The sequence below is a fragment of the Salvelinus fontinalis genome, chromosome 5, assembly GCF_029448725.1.
Source record: "Salvelinus fontinalis isolate EN_2023a chromosome 5, ASM2944872v1, whole genome shotgun sequence".
NCBI lineage: Eukaryota > Metazoa > Chordata > Actinopteri > Salmoniformes > Salmonidae > Salvelinus > Salvelinus fontinalis.
In genome coordinates this window covers 11,506,309-11,526,599 of record NC_074669.1, presented here as the reverse complement: position 1 = coordinate 11,526,599, position 20,291 = coordinate 11,506,309, and the positions used below count along the sequence as shown (strand labels likewise).

Genomic DNA, 20,291 nt, shown 5'->3' with positions numbered 1-20,291 from the left:
TGGCTGTCATTCTGATTCTATGAATTCTGTAATTGTACAGATGGGGTGAAGGGTCAATGTCTTAAGGCTGAGGTGCTGAAGGGAGATATGCTGCAGGACCAGGGGAGTAGAGAGAAGGGGGAGATGAGGAGAGGAGATGAGATGGGAAGGGAGGAGGACAGGTGATGGGTCAGTGTCTTAAGGCTGAAGTGTTAGGGGGTAGATATGCAGTTGGACCAGCAGCATTCCTTTTTGAGGAGAAGAGGGGGTGAGAGGAGGAGAGAGGGGAGGAGAGGGGGAATTGCTAGCGTGCCTTTCTTTGTGCGTGTGAGGCCTCTCTCACCACACCCGGTCGTCTAGGTGAGTTTCTGAATTGCAGGAAGAACAGGACGATGGAATAGATGGAATTCTATGTCCCAAATGGAACCTCTCACCAGAGCCCTATGAGCCCTGTTCAAAAGAAGTGGTTGGAATAGGGTGCCATGTGGGACACAACCATAGGGTCTAAAGTCTACCCCTTGATAACCTGACCAGTCTTCTATCATATCCATCTTCTACAATCGGGATACTATAGTGGCCTGACCTCTGACCTCTTCTAGTGTAGCGTTTAGACGTTGTGAAAGTCTTTGATGGCAGGAGTGCAAAATAAGTGAAGAAACATCATAAACCTCATAATTATCTAGCAATAAGGCTCTGGTCAAAGTAGTGAACTGTATAGGTCATAGGGAATATACTGCCATTGGGATACAACCTATGTCTTGAAGGTTTCCTGTGTAAAACTGTACTTAGTGTATACAAGATATGTTGTTGGCTTAAAGCTACAATACTTTATTGAACACTTATATTCAACCCACAGAAACACATACAGTATAAGGCCTTCCCTCTGCCTCCCTTCAGCAAATCTGACCACAACTCTCAAATCAAATCAAATGTTATTGGTCACACATATTTAGTAGATGTTATTGCGGGTGTAGAGAAATGCTTGTGTTCCTAACTCCAACAGTGCAGTAATATCTAACAATTCACAACCATACACACAAATCTAAAAGTAAAAGAATGGAATTAAGAAATATGTACATTTTCAGACGTGGCATTGACAAGAATACAGGAGAATACAGTATATACTGTTCATATGAAATGAGTAAAACAGTAGAGTGAACATTATTAACGTGACCAGTGTTCCATGTCAATGTACATAGGGCAGCAGCCTCTAAGGTGCAGGGTTGAGTAACCAGGTGGTAGCCAGCTAGTGACAGTGACTAAGTTCAGGGCAGGCTACTGGGTGGAGGCCTGCTTTCTGTTTAGAAACGAAAGCTCAAACAGGAAGTACCAGTGATGTGCTCAATACGAAAGTGGTCCGATGAAGCAGACGTGAGGCTACAAGACTGTTTTGCTGGTACAGACAGGGATATGTTCTGGGATTTTTAAGATAGCATTGAGGAGTTTACCACATCAGTCACGGGCTTCATCAATAACTGCATAGATGACGTCGTTCCCACAGTGACTATATAAACGTATCCTAACCAAAAACCATGGATTGCAGGCAATATCTGCACTGGGTTAAAGCTACCGCTTACAAGGAACAGGACATGGACATGGACACGTACAAGAAAACCCGCTATGATCTCCGAGGAGGCATCAAACATGCAAAAGGACAATAAAAGAGGAAGGTGGAATCCTATTACACTGGCTCTGACGCTCGTCGTATGTGACAGGTCGTCGTATGTGTATACCTAACATGGTATACACACACCTGCACAGTTGTGAAAAGGGCACGTAAGTGCTTCTTCCCCCTCAGGAGGCTGAAAAGATTTGGCATGGGCCCTCAGATCCTGAAAAAGGTATGCAATTCTACAGCCTGAAAAATTGCCAAAGATTCCAGCCACCCACGCCAGGCTATCGTCCGAAAATCCGTACTGTTTCATCGGCTCATGTCCCCATGTGCAGTTGCAAACCGTAGTCTGGCTTTTTTATGGCAGTTTTGGAGCAGTGGCTTCATCCTTGCTGAGCGGCCCTTGAGGTTAGGTTGATATCGGACTCGTTTTACTGTGGATATAGATACATTTGTTCCTGTTTCCTCCAGCATCTTCACACGGTCCTTTGTTGTTGTTCTGGGATTGATTTGCACTTTTCGCACCAAAGTACGTTCATCTCTAGGAGACAGAATGCGTCTCCTTCCTGAGCGGTATGACGGTTGCGTGGTGTTTATACTTGCGTACTATTGTTTGTACAGATGAACGTGGTACCTTCAGGAATTTGGAAATTGCTCCCAAGGATGAACCAGACTTGTGGAGGTATCCAAGTTTTTTTCTGAGGTCTTGGCTGATTTCTTTTGATTTTCCCATGATGTCAAGCAAAGAGGCGCTAAGTTTGAAGGTAGGCCTTGAAATACATCCACAGGTACACCTCTAATTGACTCAAATGATGTCAATTAGCCTATCAGAAGCTTCTTGAGTCATGACATAATTTTCTGGAATTGTCCAAGCTGTTTAAAGGCACAGTCAACTTAGTGAATGTAAACTTCTGACCCACTGGAATTGTGATAGAGTGAATTATACGTGAAATAATCTGTCTGTAAACATTTGCTGGAAAAATTACTTGTGTCATGCACAACGTAGATGCCCTAACCAACTTGCCAAAACTATAGTTTGTTAACAAGACATTTGTGGAGTGGTTGAAAAACAAGTTTTAATGACTCCAACCTACGTGTATGTAAAACTTTCGACTTCAACTGTACATGTGGTGCAGACATTTTTTAATAGCTTGTGTTGTGGAATTATTCTTTGATTAAAACATTTTCATGTGTTGGACTAGTTAATCATGAATTGGTAACTAGATTCTGATTAAGGGAAAGTTATACCTTACATACGTGTTCCCGCGTGCCAATTTGTACATGGATCACACATGTAATAATGTAGCGAGGGGACTGACAGATTGTTTCAATGATGCACTTGGTCAGAAACGTAGCAGTTTCATTGGAATTTAAAATGACAACAGGAAAATGTTGCAGGTTTAAAGAAAGTTTGTGGCAATTCCAAGCAGTTTGCCATGGGGCGAAGATACGATTTTCTCATTTCATTTCCTGCAATTGTACACATTTTGCCATATGGTGGAGAGAAATGTTTGCAGTTTTAAAGCACATTTCCGGCAATTGTACACATTTTGCTATGTTAATATGATACTTGAGTGAGAGAGACTAACAAAATCAATGGGGGCCCCCTGGAGGTGGGAATGTAGCAGAGGTGAGCTGCAGGTGAGTTCTAGTAGCCATTGTGATGTCATCCCGCCTGAGACTGTCCGCCTGTACTGTCTCCTGTCTATCATAAACATGGGTTAGTAGACCAGTGGTTGGCACGTTATCTTCAAGTGTCATTTGATGAGGGTTCGCGTCCCATGAAGCCTACAATTATACATAGGCTTTCATCATTATTGATGACGATATATAACGTACATAGGATCTCATTAATAATCTTTCAATAATGATGTTAATGTAAAATTACATTGTGAAGTTTTGTACATAATAAAGAAGTAACCCTACATTTTGTGTAGAATACCCCGAACGAAACTTACTGTCCCACTCAGTCTATATTCAATTGGCAGATGTTCTTTGAAGTACAGCTGCCCAACATAACTATTGACTGGTCTTCTCATCAACTTGTCACTGGAAACAGTTTTTGTGTTTAACAATGTAATGTAACATGATGTGCTAAGCTATAATATTATATTATACTATATCGTATTCACATTCTCACTCATTCAGCATTTAGCAAGTACAAAGTAGCAAATAACAAACCTAAATGTGTTGATTACCATGATCATGTTGATGTAATTATACTACACAGCTGTTAACAGAGGGAATAAACATGTCACACTGGGAGTATGACACCACTCCATACAACTCTAATATATTTGGCTCTAACAAGCACATATTCTACTCACACATGTCTATACCCAGTGAGTTTGGAAACAAAAAGCTACATTCTGTGATTCTAAGAACAGCCAAACGGCTGACCCATTACTGGTATAGAGAGAATGGATGGTGTAGGGAAACGTAACACCTCTCAAATTCATAGACAGCGCTCTGACGGTCTATGACAACCACATGATCATGTTTGACTTATTTTAAAGCAATATACATTGTTTGTTTACATTCATGTTGTTTGTGGAGTAATACAACCTTTTGGGTTATACAAGAGAATCATTTATAAATTATATTCTCCAAGAATAGTTGAAAAAATATCAAAGAATTTAAATGACCGCTGAACAGCCTCCCAGATCCTAGACTATCTTAACAAAACACCTCAAAGGATTTGACAATTATGGAACCATCATTCATGTTTAATAATGACTCCTGAGAGAAAATAATGTGTACACCTGTTTTATTAACAACAAACCACATAAACTGTCTGCAACAAGTAACTAAACTTTCATTTTACAGCAACAAATAATCTTCATAAACTATTTGATTTTACCATAAAGATTTTTCAGTTAGGATGCTGACACTACGCAATAGAATTGTTGGTTTCAGTTGATAGTTCCATGGATTGAACAGGTCCTTATGGAGCACACAGAGGGAAATCTCCTTCCACATAATTCATCATTCCAGGCATGTTTATCTTAAGCGGAAACACAGAATAGAAATGACCTCTCAAATCAACTCAGATATACACACAAAAAATCAAATAAAAGTGTGTGTGTGTGTCAGATTTATTTGTTATACTTACTAGGAATAACATTTCATTTAATGAATGGATCAGTGAATGATAGTGGGCTTACTGTACCTCCAAAGTTCATCTGAACACATGGCTCTCTGGCACCCTTATAGTTATTGGGCTCGTCTTTCGCCCAGTTCTCGTGATCAAATTTGGATCCGTCACTCCAGAACCATAGCCTGTCCTGTGGAGAAGAACTGAGGTCTCAGTATCAAAGAAATCACATATAACTAGAACACAACCGTTTAAAGATGGAATCCGCAGTGGGGGGAAACAGCACCACTGACCACCCCACCACCATTGTTATTGATTTTGTTGCCAAGCTGAGGAGCGTTGAGCAGCATGTTAAAAAATGGTGGTACATCATGTGCCCTTCTATTACACGTGCAATGATGTCTGAAGGGAAAAAGAGTGGTTGTTTTTTGCAGTAATTTGTTTGTTGCTTTTAGATATCATTTATACTTTTTGAACTATAACCGTTTTAAATTCGCATAAAAGCTCCTTAGGATTCAGTGGGAACTATTTGGATTATCTACTGCTCTTGAAATGTTAATGCAACAAACAATAAATCAGCATTGACATGTACAGACTGACTCACCTTAGCTTGCTGCAACATAGCAAATAGCCATTTAGGAGATATGTAAACTTTAATGGTGTTCAGTAAAAATAATAGCCCTTTCAAGCATTTATGCAACATTTCGGAAAGTAACTTGATGCCTACTGTTACAAAACCATGTAGCGTTGTTAAATGGAAGTAACCACTGTGTGAATATAAAATTCTGCTTTTAACAACCATTATACTGTATGATTCAGTGCCATATGCCCAGGGTTAGGTACTGTAGGTTACTTTCTAAATGTAATTCTGTTACAATTACTAGTTACCTGTTCAAAATTGTAATCAGTAATGTAACTTTTGGATTACCCCAAGTTAGTAACGTAATATGATAGCTCAAGAGGTGTTAGAAGAAGACAAATGAATATTACCGATTGAACTACATTTTTTTTCTATTAAGGTATTTTAACTTTTACTCAAATATGACAATTGGGTACCTTTTCCACATTTGCCTGAACAGCATCATATCCTCCAATCCAGGTCAGAGGGAAATCGCCAGTCTTGATCAACACCACAGCCTGTAGAAATTGGGACTCCACAGAGCTGTGCACAGATGCCAGGTTTGCTCCAAGGAACATACAGTGGCGCTAGAGCAAGCCGTAGACAGGGACAAAGACATGTCATACTGTAGGTATTAGTCAGTTGTCCTGTCTTTGTGAGAATGTGTGTTCTGGACTCTCACAATTAAATATTGGCCATCACAACTAATGTTCTTTGAAATAGGCTCTTCGAGATATTAGTTTATCTCTGTCTTAACTCGTGGCCTGTGGGTTCCAATATGCAGGAGTTCTGACTCCACACATTAAATAAATATTGCAAAGCCTAGAAAATTCTAACTAGACAATAATTTAAATGGGGGGTTCAGTATTTTACGTACTGAACATCCATATGATGGCTGTTAAAATAAGGCAAAATCCCCTTTTAAGGTAACATCAAAACAAATAAGCAAGTTGATTTCAATTGAACTTCTTTAATTCACAGAAGAGGGTAAGCATTTTACCTCTGCTTCAGGCCATGTCCTTGCAGTCTTAACAAACATGAAGCAGCGTGAATTAAACTGGAACCAGCCTATGGGGCATGGGCTTTTTTTATCTGCTGAAGATGCCACCATAGCATCTGTAAGGAGAACACAAAGGGCACGTTAGAAATTGCAGCCAACTTTCAAGGTGGGTCGAGACTGACTGATCTACAAATCACCTGGCATCATAAATAACTACTCAATATTATTTGTAGATCAGTCATTCCACACACACAAACACTCACACACACCACCCCGCTGCTACAACATTACAAATAATGATGTAAAGTGTGAGGTGAACTCTCTTACTTGCTTCGTCCAGAGTTAGGGTATCACCCAGTGCAAAGGCAGCGCTGAGAAGCAGAAGAATGGTCAACATCGCCATGGTGATAGTCTCCTGGGAGAGAAAGAGCGAGTGAGACACACACAAAGACAGACAGTGAAAGAGAAGCCATCAAGTCAAAGTCAGTGAGTACTTCAGAGTGTAGGTAAGTTTCCCAAACCTCTCTTTGAGTACCCCCAGCCATTCCACTTATCTGATATATTCCAGTACTATTACATTAGAGCAGATTCAGCTAATGTAGGGCTGAGGAATACCAAGTGTCATCTGTTCCACCACATAGAGAAGATTAGCCTAGCACACACTATATGAATATGCATGTCCCCAAATGGCACCCTATTCCATATAAAGTGCAGTACTTTTAACCAGGGTCAAATATGCTCTATGGGCCCTGGTGAAAAGTAGTGCGCTATATAGGGAATAGGGTGCCATTTGGCATGCATTCAGATACAGTATTAGATGAACAGATGTTGAATTCTCACCTGAAATGTTCCGTTGTAGCTTCACTTCTTCGGAGATCTTCAGAGGTCTTCACTGGGTATCTCTCTCTCTGTCCTGCCTGTGAGTTGAGTTCTACCTCTCCCTACTCTCCTTTTTAAAGGGCCTGTCCAGTCAGACCCCTCCCTCTTTTTCTCTCTCTCATCCTTTAACACCCTTGCATTCTGTCTGTCCAGCTCAAGACCTGCTGGACCTGTCCGATAGCTACCTGTTTGACAGGGTTGGGTTCATACCAATTTGAAGGTAGTCATTTGTATTTATAATTCAAAAATTAACAAGTTTTGAAAGAAATTAATGGGTTGCACGTTGCATTACAATATTGTTATGAAGATTCTCTTGAGCACAGGTGCCCGACTGAAGATTCTACTTAATTCTACCTAATTGGCACTGATGAGGACGTAGGCTTGGAAACACAATGACATTCAGAAGGCAAATCATTAGTAGAAAAACCTTTGTCATCATTGTGATTTCTTTAGGTTGACTTTTTTTTGCAGTATAACTAGCTAGCTCTGGAATTTTTTGTAATAATTTGAATTATCTGTCTTAAATTTGAATGTGCTGCCAACCCTGCTGTCTGTCTGTTAGCTAATTATGAACTGTATTCACCCCAAAGTCACTGCATCAGAGATGGGCCACTCCACCCCTCAAGGGCTTACCAAGGCTGTATCCGAAATACCACCCTATCATTTTTGTATACACTACCAGTCAAAAGTTTGGACATACCTACTCATTCCAGGGTTTTTCTATATTTGTACTATTTTCTACATTGTAGAATAATAGTGAAGACATTAAAACTATGAAATAACACATATGGAATCGTGTAGTAACCAAAAAAAGTGCTAAACAAATCTAAATAAATGTTATATTTGAGATTCCTCAAAGTAGCCACTCTTTTGCGTTGATGAAAGTGTTGCACACTCTTGGCATTCTCTCAACCAGCTTCATCCGGAATGTTTTTCCAACAGTCTTGAAGGAGTTCCCACATATGCTGAGCACTTGTTGGCTGCTTTTCCTTAACTCTGCATTCCAACTCATCCCAAACCATCTCAATTGGGTTGAGGTCAGGTGATTGTGGAGGACAGGTCATCTGATGCGGCACTCCATCACTCTCCTTCTTGGTCAAATGGCCCTTACACAGCCACTGACATTAAATCACTGACAGTGTCACAAGCAAAGCACCCCCACACGATCACATTTCCTCCTCCATGCTTCACAGTGGGAATCACACATTCGAAGATCATCCATTCACTTACCCTTCGTCTCATAAAAACACGGTGATTGGAACCCAAAATCTCAAATTTGAACTCATCAGACCAAAGGACAGATTTACAAAGGTCTAATGTCCATTGCTCGTGTTTCTTTGTCCAAGCAAGTCTCTTCTTCTTATTGGTGTCCTTTAGTAGTGGTTTCTTTGCAGCAATTCGACCATGAAGGCCTGATTCACAGTCTCCTCTGAACAGTTGATGTTGAGATATGTCTGTTACATGAACTCTGTGAAGCATTTATTTGGGCTGCTGTGTGACGCGCAGTTAATTGCCGATTTCTGAAGCTGGTAAATCTAATGAACTTATCCTCTGCAGCAGAGGTAACTCTGGGTCTTCCTTTCCTGTAGCGATCCTCATGAGAGCCATTTTCATCATAGAGCTTGATGGTTTTTGCGACTGCATTGACTGACCTTCATGTCTTAAAGTAATGATGGACTGTCGTTTCTCTTTGCTTATTTGAGCTATTTCTTGCCATAATATGGACTTGGTCTTTTACCAAATAGAGCTATATACTGTACCAACCCTACCATGTCACAACACAACTGTTTTTCTCAAATGTATTAAGAAGGAAATAAATTCCATGAAATAACAAGGAACACATGTTAATTGAAATGTATTCCTGGTGACTACCTCATCAAGCTGGTTGAGAGAATGCCAAGAATGTGGAAAGCTGTCATCAAGGCAAAGCATGGCTACTTTGAAGAATCTCAAATATAAAATATATTTAGATTTGTTTAACACTTTTTTGGTTACTACATAATTCCATATGTTATTTCATAGTTTCGATCTCTTCAATGTTATTCTACAATGTAGAAAATAGTAAAAATAAAGTAATACACTGGAATGAGTAGGTGTGTCCAAACGTTTGACTGGTACCGTATACATATATATAAATATATATATAGTGCTACTTTTGACCAGGGCCCATAGGGATTTGTGATGCTATCCATGTCATTGCACATAGTATATAGTAGTGGCTTCTGTTTCTGTTTGCTACCTTATTTTTTTATTAAATAGAATAATCTACATGTCTCTAAGTGAGTATAAGTTGATTAAAACACCTGGATTTTTGTTGAATCTTTCAAATTGATAGTACATGTAAACACCTTAATCAGAGTCCAAGCAGTATACAGTGTTGTGAAAAAGTATTTGCCCCTTCCTGATTTGTTATTTTTTTGCACATTTGTCACACTTAAATGTTTCAGATCAAACAAATTTAAATATTACACAAAGATAACCCAAGTAAACACAAATTACAGTTTTAAGTGATGGTTATATTTATTAAGGGTAAAAAGCTATCCGAATTGTTTTAATTCAGCCACATTGGAGGGTTTTCTGAGCATGAACCGTCTTTTTTAGGTTACGCCACAGCATCTCAATTAGATTCGAGTCCGGACTTTGACTAGGCCACTCCAAAACCTTTATTTTGTTTTTTTTAAGCCATTCAGTGGTGGACTTGCTGGTGTGTTTTGGGTCATTGTCCTGATGGCCGGACATTCTCCTTCAGGATTTTTTGGTAGAGCGCAGAATTCATGGTTCAACCAATCACAGCAAGTCGTCCAGGTCCTGAAGCAACAAAGCAGCCCATCACACTACCACCAACATATTTGACTGTTGGTATGATGTTCTTTTTCTGAAATGCTGTGTTACTTTTACGCCAGATGTAATGGGACACACACCTTCCAAAAAGTTCAACTTTTGTCTCGTCTGTCCACATAATATTTTCCCAAAAGTCTTGGGGATCATCAAGATGTTTTTTGCCAAAAGTGAGACGAGCGTTTGTTATTTTTGGTCAGCAGTGGTTTTCGCCTTGGAACTCTGCCATGGATGCCAGTTTTGCCCAGTCTCTTTCTTATGGTTGAGTCATGAACACTAACATTAACTGAGGCAAGTGAGGCCTGCAGTTCTTTAGATGTTGTTGTGGGTTCTTTTTTGACCTCTTGGATGAGTCGTCGCTGCGCTCTTGGGGTAATTTTGGTAGGCCGGCCACTCCTGGGAAGGTTCACCACTGTTCCAGATTTTCTCCATTTGTGGATAATGGCTCTCACCATGGATCGCTGGAGTTCCAACGCTTTATAAATGGCTTTGTAACCCTTTCCAGACTGATTGAAGTCAATTACTTTGTTTCTCATCTGTTCCTGAATTTCTCTGGATCGTGGCATGATGTCTTGCTTTTTGAGCTCTTCTGGTCTACTTCACTTTGTCAGACAGGTTCTATTTAAGGGATGTCTTGATTCAACAAATCTGGCAGTAATCAGGCCTGGGTGTGGCTAGTGAAATTGAACTCAGCTTTCCAAAAAATGTGATTAACCACAGTAAATTCATGATTTAACAAGGGGGGTCAATTACTTTGTCACATAGGGCCATGAAGGTTCGGATAGCTTTTTTCCCTTAATAAATAAAATTATCACTTAAAAACGGCATTTTGTGTTTACTTTGGTTACCTTTGTGTAATATAAAAATGTGTTTGATGATCTGAAACATTTAAGTGTGACAAATGTGCAAAAAAATAAGAAATCAGGAATGGGGCAAATACTTTTTCACAGCACTGTATTTGATCGGTGTATATGCCAGCAGCGCAAGCCTCCCTTTTTTGCACAAGTGAATTGAGTTTAGCTGTTTACATAATCGTAGTGAAAAGCTTTGTGCAAAGAGCAAAAAATAACATAAACCTCATTATAATCTCGCAGTGGGATTTAATTTGAAATCCTCTTTAAAAAGTGTATTAAACTTTAGTTTTAACGAAAATGTAGTAAACTGAGCAATACATACATATTCACCTCTTTATAATACTTATTGTTGAAGAAAAGGTTCAAATGAAATTAGGGTTATGGTACATTTTGCACTTTGCATTTGCTCTATGAAAATTTTGACTTAACTTTATTATTTGTTTGTAGTGGCTATTTAAAAAAATATATTATTTTTTATTATCCAGGCTTCTGATAAAAATCAATGAATGAGACATTCCTAACATTACACCCTGTAACAACAACTTCTGTAAGGCTATCGGTCCGGTCCAGCCAGCACGGCTGCAATACAACAGGAATGGCTGTCATTCTGATTCTATGAATTCTGTAGTTGTACAGATGGGGTGAAGGGTCAATGTCTTAAGGCTGAGGTGCTGAAGGGAGATATGCTGCAGGACCAGGGGAGTAGAGAGAAGGGGGAGATGAGGAGAGGAGATGAGAGGGGAAGGGAGGAGGACAGGTGATGGGTCAGTGTCTTAAGGCTGAAGTGTTAGGGGGTAGATATGCAGTTGGACCAGCAGCATTCCTTTTTGAGGAGAAGAGGGGGTGAGAGGAGGAGAGAGGGGAGGAGAGGGGGAATTGCTAGCGTGCCTTTGTGCGTGTGAGGCCTCTCTCACCACACCCGGTCGTCTAGGTGAGTTTCTGAATTGCAGGAAGAACAGGACGATGGAATAGATGGAATTCTATGTCCCAAATGGAACCTCTCACCAGAGCCCTATGAGCCCTGTTCAAAAGAAGTGGTTGGAATAGGGTGCCATGTGGGACACAACCATAGGGTCTAAAGTCTACCCCTTGATAACCTGACCAGTCTTCTATCATATCCATCTTCTACAATCGGGATCCTATAGTGGCCTGACCTCTGACCTCTTCTAGTGTAGCGTTTAGACGTTGTGAATATCTTTGATAGCAGGAGTGCAAAATAAGTGAAAAAACATCATAAACCTCATAATTATCTAGCAATAGGGCTCTGGTCAAAGTAGTGAACTGTATAGGTCATAGGGAATATACTGCCATTGGGATACAACCTATGTCTTGAAGGTTTCCTGTGTAAAACTGTACTTAGTGTATACAAGATATGTTGTTGGCTTAAAGCTACAATACTTTATTGAACACTTATATTCAACCCACAGAAACACATACAGTATAAGGCCTTCCCTCTGCCTCCCTTCAGCAAATCTGACCACAACTCTCAAATCAAATCAAATGTTATTGGTCACACATATTTAGTAGATGTTATTGCGGGTGTAGAGAAATGCTTGTGTTCCTAACTCCAACAGTGCAGTAATATCTAACAATTCACAACCATACACACAAATCTAAAAGTAAAAGAATGGAATTAAGAAATATGTACATTTTCGGACGTGGCATTGACAAGAATACAGGAGAATACAGTATATACTGTTCATATGAAATGAGTAAAACAGTAGAGTGAACATTATTAACGTGACCAGTGTTCCATGTCAATGTACATAGGGCAGCAGCCTCTAAGGTGCAGGGTTGAGTAACCAGGTGGTAGCCAGCTAGTGACAGTGACTAAGTTCAGGGCAGGCTACTGGGTGGAGGCCTGCTTTCTGTTTAGAAACGAAAGCTCAAACAGGAAGTACCAGTGATGTGCTCAATACGAAAGTGGTCCGATGAAGCAGACGTGAGGCTACAAGACTGTTTTGCTGGTACAGACAGGGATATGTTCTGGGATTTTTTAGATAGCATTGAGGAGTTTACCACATCAGTCACGGGCTTCATCAATAACTGCATAGATGACGTCGTTCCCACAGTGACTATACAAACGTATCCTAACCAAAAACCATGGATTGCAGGCAATATCTGCACTGGGTTAAAGCTACCGCTTACAAGGAACAGGACATGGACATGGACACGTACAAGAAAACCCGCTATGATCTCCGAGGAGGCATCAAACATGCAAAAGGACAATAAAAGAGGAAGGTGGAATCCTATTACACTGGCTCTGACGCTCGTCGTATGTGACAGGTCGTCGTATGTGTATACCTAACATGGTATACACACACCTGCACAGTTGTGAAAAGGGCACGTAAGTGCTTCTTCCCCCTCAGGAGGCTGAAAAGATTTGGCATGGGCCCTCAGATCCTGAAAAAGGTATGCAATTCTACAGCCTGAAAAATTGCCAAAGATTCCAGCCACCCACGCCAGGCTAACGTCCGAAAATCCGTACTGTTTCATCGGCTCATGTCCCCATGTGCAGTTGCAAACCGTAGTCTGGCTTTTTTATGGCAGTTTTGGAGCAGTGGCTTCATCCTTGCTGAGCGGCCCTTGAGGTTAGGTTGATATCGGACTCGTTTTACTGTGGATATTGATACATTTGTTCCTGTTTCCTCCAGCATCTTCACACGGTCCTTTGTTGTTGTTCTGGGATTGATTTGCACTTTTCGCACCAAAGTACGTTCATCTCTAGGAGACAGAATGCGTCTCCTTCCTGAGCGGTATGACGGTTGCGTGGTGTTTATACTTGCGTACTATTGTTTGTACAGATGAACGTGGTACCTTCAGGAATTTGGAAATTGCTCCCAAGGATGAACCAGACTTGTGGAGGTATCCAATTTTTTTTCTGAGGTCTTGGCTGATTTCTTTTGATTTTCCCATGATGTCAAGCAAAGAGGCGCTAAGTTTGAAGGTAGGCCTTGAAATACATCCACAGGTACACCTCTAATTGACTCAAATGATGTCAATTAGCCTATCAGAAGCTTCTTGAGTCATGACATAATTTTCTGGAATTGTCCAAGCTGTTTAAAGGCACAGTCAACTTAGTGAATGTAAACTTCTGACCCACTGGAATTGTGATAGAGTGAATTATACGTGAAATAATCTGTCTGTAAACATTTGCTGGAAAAATTATTTGTGTCATGCACAACGTAGATGCCCTAACCAACTTGCCAAAACTATAGTTTGTTAACAAGACATTTGTGGAGTGGTTGAAAAACAAGTTTGAATGACTCCAACCTACGTGTATGTAAAACTTTCGACTTCAACTGTACATGTGGTGCAGACATTTTTTAATAGCTTGTGTTGTGGAATTATTCTTTGATTAAAACATTTTCATGTGTTGGACTAGTTAATCATGAATTGGTAACTAGATTCTGATTAAGGGAAAGTTATACCTTACATACGTGTTCCCGCGTGCCAATTTGTACATGGATCACACATGTAATAATGTAGCGAGGGGACTGACAGATTGTTTCAATGATGCACTTGGTCAGAAACGTAGCAGTTTCTTTGGAATTTGTTGCAGGTTTAAAGAAAGTTTGTGGCAATTCCAAGCAGTTTGCCATGGGGCGAAGATAAGATTTTCTCATTTCATTTCCTGCAATTGTACACATTTTGCCATATGGTGGAGAGAAATGTTTGCAGTTTTAAAGCACATTTCCGGCAATTGTACACATTTTGCTATGTTAATATGATACTTGAGTGAGAGAGACTAACAAAATCAATGGGGGCCCCCTGGAGGTGGGAATGTAGCAGAGGTGAGCTGCAGGTGAGTTCTAGTAGCCATTGTGATGTCATCCCGCCTGAGACTGTCCGCCTGTACTGTCTCCTGTCTATCATAAACATGGGTTAGTAGACCAGTGGTTGGCACGTTATCTTCAAGTGTCATTTGATGAGGGTTCGCGTCCCATGAAGCCTACAATTATACATAGGCTTTCATCATTATTGATGACGATATATAACGTACATAGGATCTCATTAATAATCTTTCAATAATGATGTTAAAGTAAAATTACATTGTGAAGTTTTGTACATAATAAAGAAGTAACCCTACATTTTGTGTAGAATACCCCGAACTAAACTTACTGTCCCACTCAGTCTATATTCAATTGGCAGATGTTCTTTGAAGTACAGCTGCCCAACATAACTATTGACTGGTCTTCTCATCAACTTGTCACTGGAAACAGTTTTTGTGTTTAACAATGTAATGTAACATGATGTGCTAAGCTATAATATTATATTATACTATATCGTATTCACATTCTCACTCATTCAGCATTTAGCAAGTACAAAGTAGCAAATAACAAACCTAAATGTGTTGATTACCATGATCATGTTGATGTAATTATACTACACAGCTGTTAACAGAGGGAATAAACATGTCACACTGGGAGTATGACACCACTCCATACAACTCTAATATATTTGGCTCTAACAAGCACATATTCTACTCACACATGTCTATACCCAGTGAGAGTTTGGAAACAAAAAGCTACATTCTGTGATTCTAAGAACAGCCAAACGGCTGACCCATTACTGGTATAGAGAGAATGGATGGTGTAGGGAAACGTAACACCTCTCAAATTCATAGACAGCGCTCTGACGGTCTATGACAACCACATGATCATGTTTGACTTATTTTAAAGCAATATACATTGTTTGTTTACATTCATGTTGTTTGTGGAGTAATACAACCTTTTGGGTTATACAAGAGAATCATTTATAAATTATATTCTCCAAGAATAATTGAAAAAATATCAAAGAATTTAAATGACCGCTGAACAGCCTCCCAGATCCTAGACTATCTTAACAAAACACCTCAAAGGATTTGACAATTATGGAACCATCATTCATGTTTAATAATGACTCCTGAGAGAAAATAATGTGTACACCTGTTTTATTAACAACAAACCACATAAACTGTCTGCAACAAGTAACTAAACTTTCATTTTACAGCAACAAATAATCTTCATAAACTATTTGATTTTACCATAAAGATTTTTCAGATAGGATGCTGACACTACGCAATAGAATTGTTGGTTTCAGTTGATAGTTCCATGGATTGAACAGGTCCTTATGGAGCACACAGAGGGAAATCTCCTTCCACATAATTCATCATTCCAGGCATGTTTATCTTAAGCGGAAACACAGAATAGAAATGACCTCTCAAATCAACTCAGATATACACACAAAAAATCAAATAAAAGTGTGTGTGTGTGTGTCAGATTTATTTGTTATACTTACTAGGAATAACATTTAATTTAATGAATGGATCAGTGAATGATAGTGGGCTTACTGTACCTCCAAAGTTCATCTGAACACATGGCTCTCTGGCACCCTGATAGTTATTGGGCTCGTCTTTCGCCCAGTTCTCGTGATCAAATTTGGATCCGTCACTCCAGAACCATAGCCTGTCCTGTGGAGAAGAACTGAGGTCTCAGTATCAAAGAAATCACATATAACTAGAACACAACCGTTTAAAGATGGAATCCGCAGTGGGGGGAAACAGCACCACTGACCACCCCACCACCATTGTTATTGATTTTGTTGCCAAGCTGAGGAGCGTTGAGCAGCATGTTAAAAAATGGTGGTACATCATGTGCCCTTCTATTACACGTGCAATGATATCTGAAGGGAAAAAGAGTGGTTGTTTTTTGCAGTAATTTGTTTGTTGCTTTTAGATATCATTTATACTTTTTGAACTATAACCGTTTTAAATTCGCATAAAAGCTCCTTAGGATTCAGTGGGAACTATTTGGATTATCTACAGCTCTTGAAATGTTAATGCAACAAACAATAAATCAGCATTGACATGTACAGACTGACTCACCTTAGCTTGCTGCAACATAGCAAATAGCCATTTAGGAGATATGTAAACTTTAATGGTGTTCAGTAAAAATAATAGCCCTTTCAAGCATTTATGCAACATTTCGGAAAGTAACTTGATGCCTACTGTTACAAAACCATGTAGCGTTGTTAAATGGAAGTAACCACTGTGTGAATATAAAATTCTGCTTTTAACAACCATTATACTGTATGATTCAGTGCCATATGCCCAGGGTTAGGTACTGTAGGTTACTTTCTAAATGTAATTCTGTTACAATTACTAGTTACCTGTTCAAAATTGTAATCAGTAATGTAACTTTTGGATTACCCCAACTTAGTAACGTAATATGATAGCTCAAGAGGTGTTAGAAGAAGACAAATGAATATTACAGATTGAACTACATTTTTTTTCTATTAAGGTATTTTAACTTTTACTCAAATATGACAATTGGGTACCTTTTCCACATTTGCCTGAACAGCATCATATCCTCCAATCCAGGTCAGAGGGAAATCGCCAGTCTTGATCAACACCACAGCCTGTAGAAATTGGGACTCCACAGAGCTGTGCACAGACGCCAGGTTTGCTCCAAGGAACATACAGTGGCGCTAGAGCAAGCCGTAGACAGGGACAAAGACATGTCATACTGTAGGTATTAGTCAGTTGTCCTGTCTTTGTGAGAATGTGTGTTCTGGACTCTCACAATTAAATATTGGCCATCACAACTAATGTTCTTTGAAATAGGCTCTTCGAGATATTAGTTTATCTCTGTCTTAACTCGTGGCCTGTGGGTTCCAATATACAGGAGTTCTGACTCCACACATTAAATAAATATTGCAAAGCCTAGAAAATTCTAACTAGACAATAACTTAAATGGGGGGTTCAGTATTTTACGTACTGAACATCCATATGATGCCTGTTAAAATAAGGCAAAATCCCCTTTTAAGGTAACATCAAAACAAATAAGCAAGTTGATTTCAATTGAACTTCTTTAATTCACAGAAGAGGGTAAGCATTTTACCTCTGCTTCAGGCCATGTCCTTGCAGTCTTAACAAACATGAAGCAGCGTGAATTAAACTGGAACCAGCCTATGGGGCATGGGCTTTTTTTATCTGCTGAAGATGCCACCATAGCATCTGTAAGGAGAAGACAAAGGGCACGTTAGAAATTGCAGCCAACTTTCAAGGTGGGTCGAGACTGACTGATCTACAAATCACCTGGCATCATAAATAACTACTCAATATTATTTGTAGATCAGTCATTCCACACACACAAACACTCACACACACCACCCCGCTGCTACAACATTACAAATAATGATGTAAAGTGTGAGGTGAACTCTCTTACTTGCTTCGTCCAGAGTTAGGGTATCACCCAGTGCAAAGGCAGCGCTGAGAAGCAGAAGAATGGTCAACATCGCCATGGTGATAGTCTCCTGGGAGAGAAAGAGCGAGTGAGACACACACAAAGACAGACAGTGAAAGAGAAGCCATCAAGTCAAAGTCAGTGAGTACTTCAGAGTGTAGGTAAGTTTCCCAAACCTCTCTTTGAGTACCCGCAGCCATTCCACTTATCTGATATATTCCAGTACTATTACATTAGAGCAGATTCAGCTAATGTAGGGCTGAGGAATACCAAGTATCATCTGTTCCACCACATAGAGAAGATTAGCCTAGCACACTATATGAATATCCATGTCCCCAAATGGCACCCTATTCCATATAAAGTGCAGTACTTTTAACCAGGGTCAAATATGCTCTATGGGCCCTGGTGAAAAGTAGTGCACTATATAGGGAATAGGGTGCCATTTGGCATGCATTCAGATACAGTATTAGATGAACAGATGTTGAAATCTCACCTGAAATGTTCCGTTGTAGCTTCACTTCTTCGGAGATCTTCAGAGGTCTTCACTGGGTATCTCTCTCTCTGTCCTGCCTGTGAGTTGAGTTCTACCTCTCCCTACTCTCGTTTTTAAAGGGCCTGTCCAGTCAGACCCCTCCCTCTTTTTCTCTCTCTCATCCTTTAACACCCTTGCATTCTGTCTGTCCAGCTCAAGACATGCTGGACCTGTCCGATAGCTACCTGTTTGACAGGGTTGGGTTCATACCAATTTGAAGGTAGTCATTTGTATTTATAATTCAAAAATTAACAAGTTTTGGAAGAAATTAATGTGTTGCACGTTGCATTACAATATTGTTATGAAGATTCTCTTGAGCACAGGTGCCCGACTGAAGATTCTACTTAATTCTACCTAATTTGCACTGATGAGGACGTAGGCTTGGAAACACAATGACATTCAGAAGGCAAATCATTAACAGAAAAACCTTTGTCATCATTGTGATTTCTTTAGGTTGACTTTTTTTTGCAGTATAACTAGCTAGCTAGCTCTGGAATTTTTTGTAATAATTTGAATTATCTGTCTTAAATTTGAATGTGCTGCCAACCCTGCTGTCTGTCTGTTAGCTAATTATGAACTGTATTCACCCCAAAGTCACTGCATCAGAGATGGGCCACTCCACCCCTCAGGGGCTTACCAAGGCTGTATCCGAAATAACACCCTATCATTTTTGTATACACTACCAGTCAAAAGTTTGGACATACCTACTCATTCCAGGGTTTTTCTATATTTGTACTATTTTCTACATTGTAGAATAATAGTGAAGACATTAAAACTATGAAATAACACATATGGAATCATGTAGTAACCAAAAAAAGTGCTAAACAAATCTAAATAAATGTTATATTTGAGATTCCTCAAAGTAGCCACTCTTTTGCCTTGATGAAAGTGTTGCACACTCTTGGCATTCTCTCAACCAGCTTCATCGGGAATGTTTTTCCAACAGTCTTGAAGGAGTTCCCACATATGCTGAGCACTTGTTGGCTGCTTTTCCTTAACTCTGCATTCCAACTCATCCCAAACCATCTCAATTGGGTTGAGGTCAGGTGATTGTGGAGGCCAGGTCATCTGATGCGGCACTCCATCACTCTCCTTCTTGGTCAAATAGCCCTTACACAGCCTGGAGGGGTATTTTGGGTAATATGTCCTGTTTATAAACAAATGATAGTCCCACTAAGTGCACACCAGATAGGATGGTGAATCGCTGCAGAATGCTGTGGTAGCCATGCTGTTTAAGTGTGCCTTGAATTCTAAATAAATCACTGACAGTGTCACAAGCAAAGCACCCCCACACGATCACACTTCCTCCTCCATGCTTCACAGTGGGAATCACACATTCGAAGATCATCCATTCACTTACCCTTCGTCTCATAAAAACACGGTGATTGGAACCAAAAATCTCAAATTTGAACTCATCAGACCAAAGGACAGATTTCCAAGGTCTAATGTCCATTGCTCGTGTTTCTTTGTCCAAGCAAGTCTCTTCTTCTTATTGGTGTCCTTTAGTAGTGGTTTCTTTGCAGCAATTCGACCATGAAGGCCTGATTCACAGTCTCCTCTGAACAGTTGATGTTGAGATATGTCTGTTACATGAACTCTGTGAAGCATTTATTTGGGCTGCAGTGTGACGCGCAGTTAATTGCCGATTTCTGAAGCTG

General features: G+C 39.9%; 2 protein-coding genes across 2 annotated transcripts; both read right to left on the bottom strand.

The window, feature by feature from the left end:
• Nucleotides 1–4,341: 4,341 nt before the first annotated feature.
• LOC129855100 (ladderlectin-like) lies at nucleotides 4,342–7,253 on the bottom strand. Its single transcript, XM_055922427.1, has 6 exons — nucleotides 7,145–7,253; nucleotides 6,632–6,719; nucleotides 6,305–6,420; nucleotides 5,742–5,891; nucleotides 4,761–4,875; nucleotides 4,342–4,595 (listed from the first exon to the last, which is right to left on the bottom strand). Exons 2-6 carry the CDS (start codon nucleotides 6,705–6,707, stop codon nucleotides 4,504–4,506), a joined length of 549 nt encoding a protein of 182 aa, XP_055778402.1. The 5' UTR covers nucleotides 6,708–6,719; nucleotides 7,145–7,253; the 3' UTR covers nucleotides 4,342–4,503.
• An 8,538-nt stretch (nucleotides 7,254–15,791) lies between these two features.
• LOC129855099 (ladderlectin-like) lies at nucleotides 15,792–18,685 on the bottom strand. The gene is made up of 6 exons (XM_055922425.1): nucleotides 18,595–18,685; nucleotides 18,084–18,171; nucleotides 17,757–17,872; nucleotides 17,194–17,343; nucleotides 16,213–16,327; nucleotides 15,792–16,045 (listed from the first exon to the last, which is right to left on the bottom strand). The coding sequence occupies exons 2-6, from the start codon at nucleotides 18,157–18,159 to the stop codon at nucleotides 15,954–15,956; spliced, it is 549 nt and encodes a 182-aa protein (XP_055778400.1). The 5' UTR covers nucleotides 18,160–18,171; nucleotides 18,595–18,685; the 3' UTR covers nucleotides 15,792–15,953.
• Nucleotides 18,686–20,291: the final 1,606 nt, after the last annotated feature.

Bases quoted from the DNA above. Each gene is read 5' to 3' on its own strand.
- LOC129855100 (XM_055922427.1), bottom strand. From the start codon at position 6,707: ATGGCGATGTTGACCATTCTTCTGCTTCTCAGCGCTGCCTTTGCACTG. The intron at 5,892-6,304 runs GTAAAATGCTTA...GGCTTGCTCTAG, and splicing joins GGACATGGCCTGAAGCAGAG to CGCCACTGTATGTTCCTTGG. The intron at 4,596-4,760 runs GTACAGTAAGCC...TTTCCGCTTAAG, and splicing joins TGTTCAGATGAACTTTGGAG to ATAAACATGCCTGGAATGAT.
- LOC129855099 (XM_055922425.1), bottom strand. From the start codon at position 18,159: ATGGCGATGTTGACCATTCTTCTGCTTCTCAGCGCTGCCTTTGCACTG. The intron at 16,328-17,193 runs GTACCCAATTGT...TCTTCTCCACAG, and splicing joins TTCAGGCAAATGTGGAAAAG to GACAGGCTATGGTTCTGGAG. The intron at 16,046-16,212 runs GTACAGTAAGCC...TTTCCGCTTAAG, and splicing joins TGTTCAGATGAACTTTGGAG to ATAAACATGCCTGGAATGAT.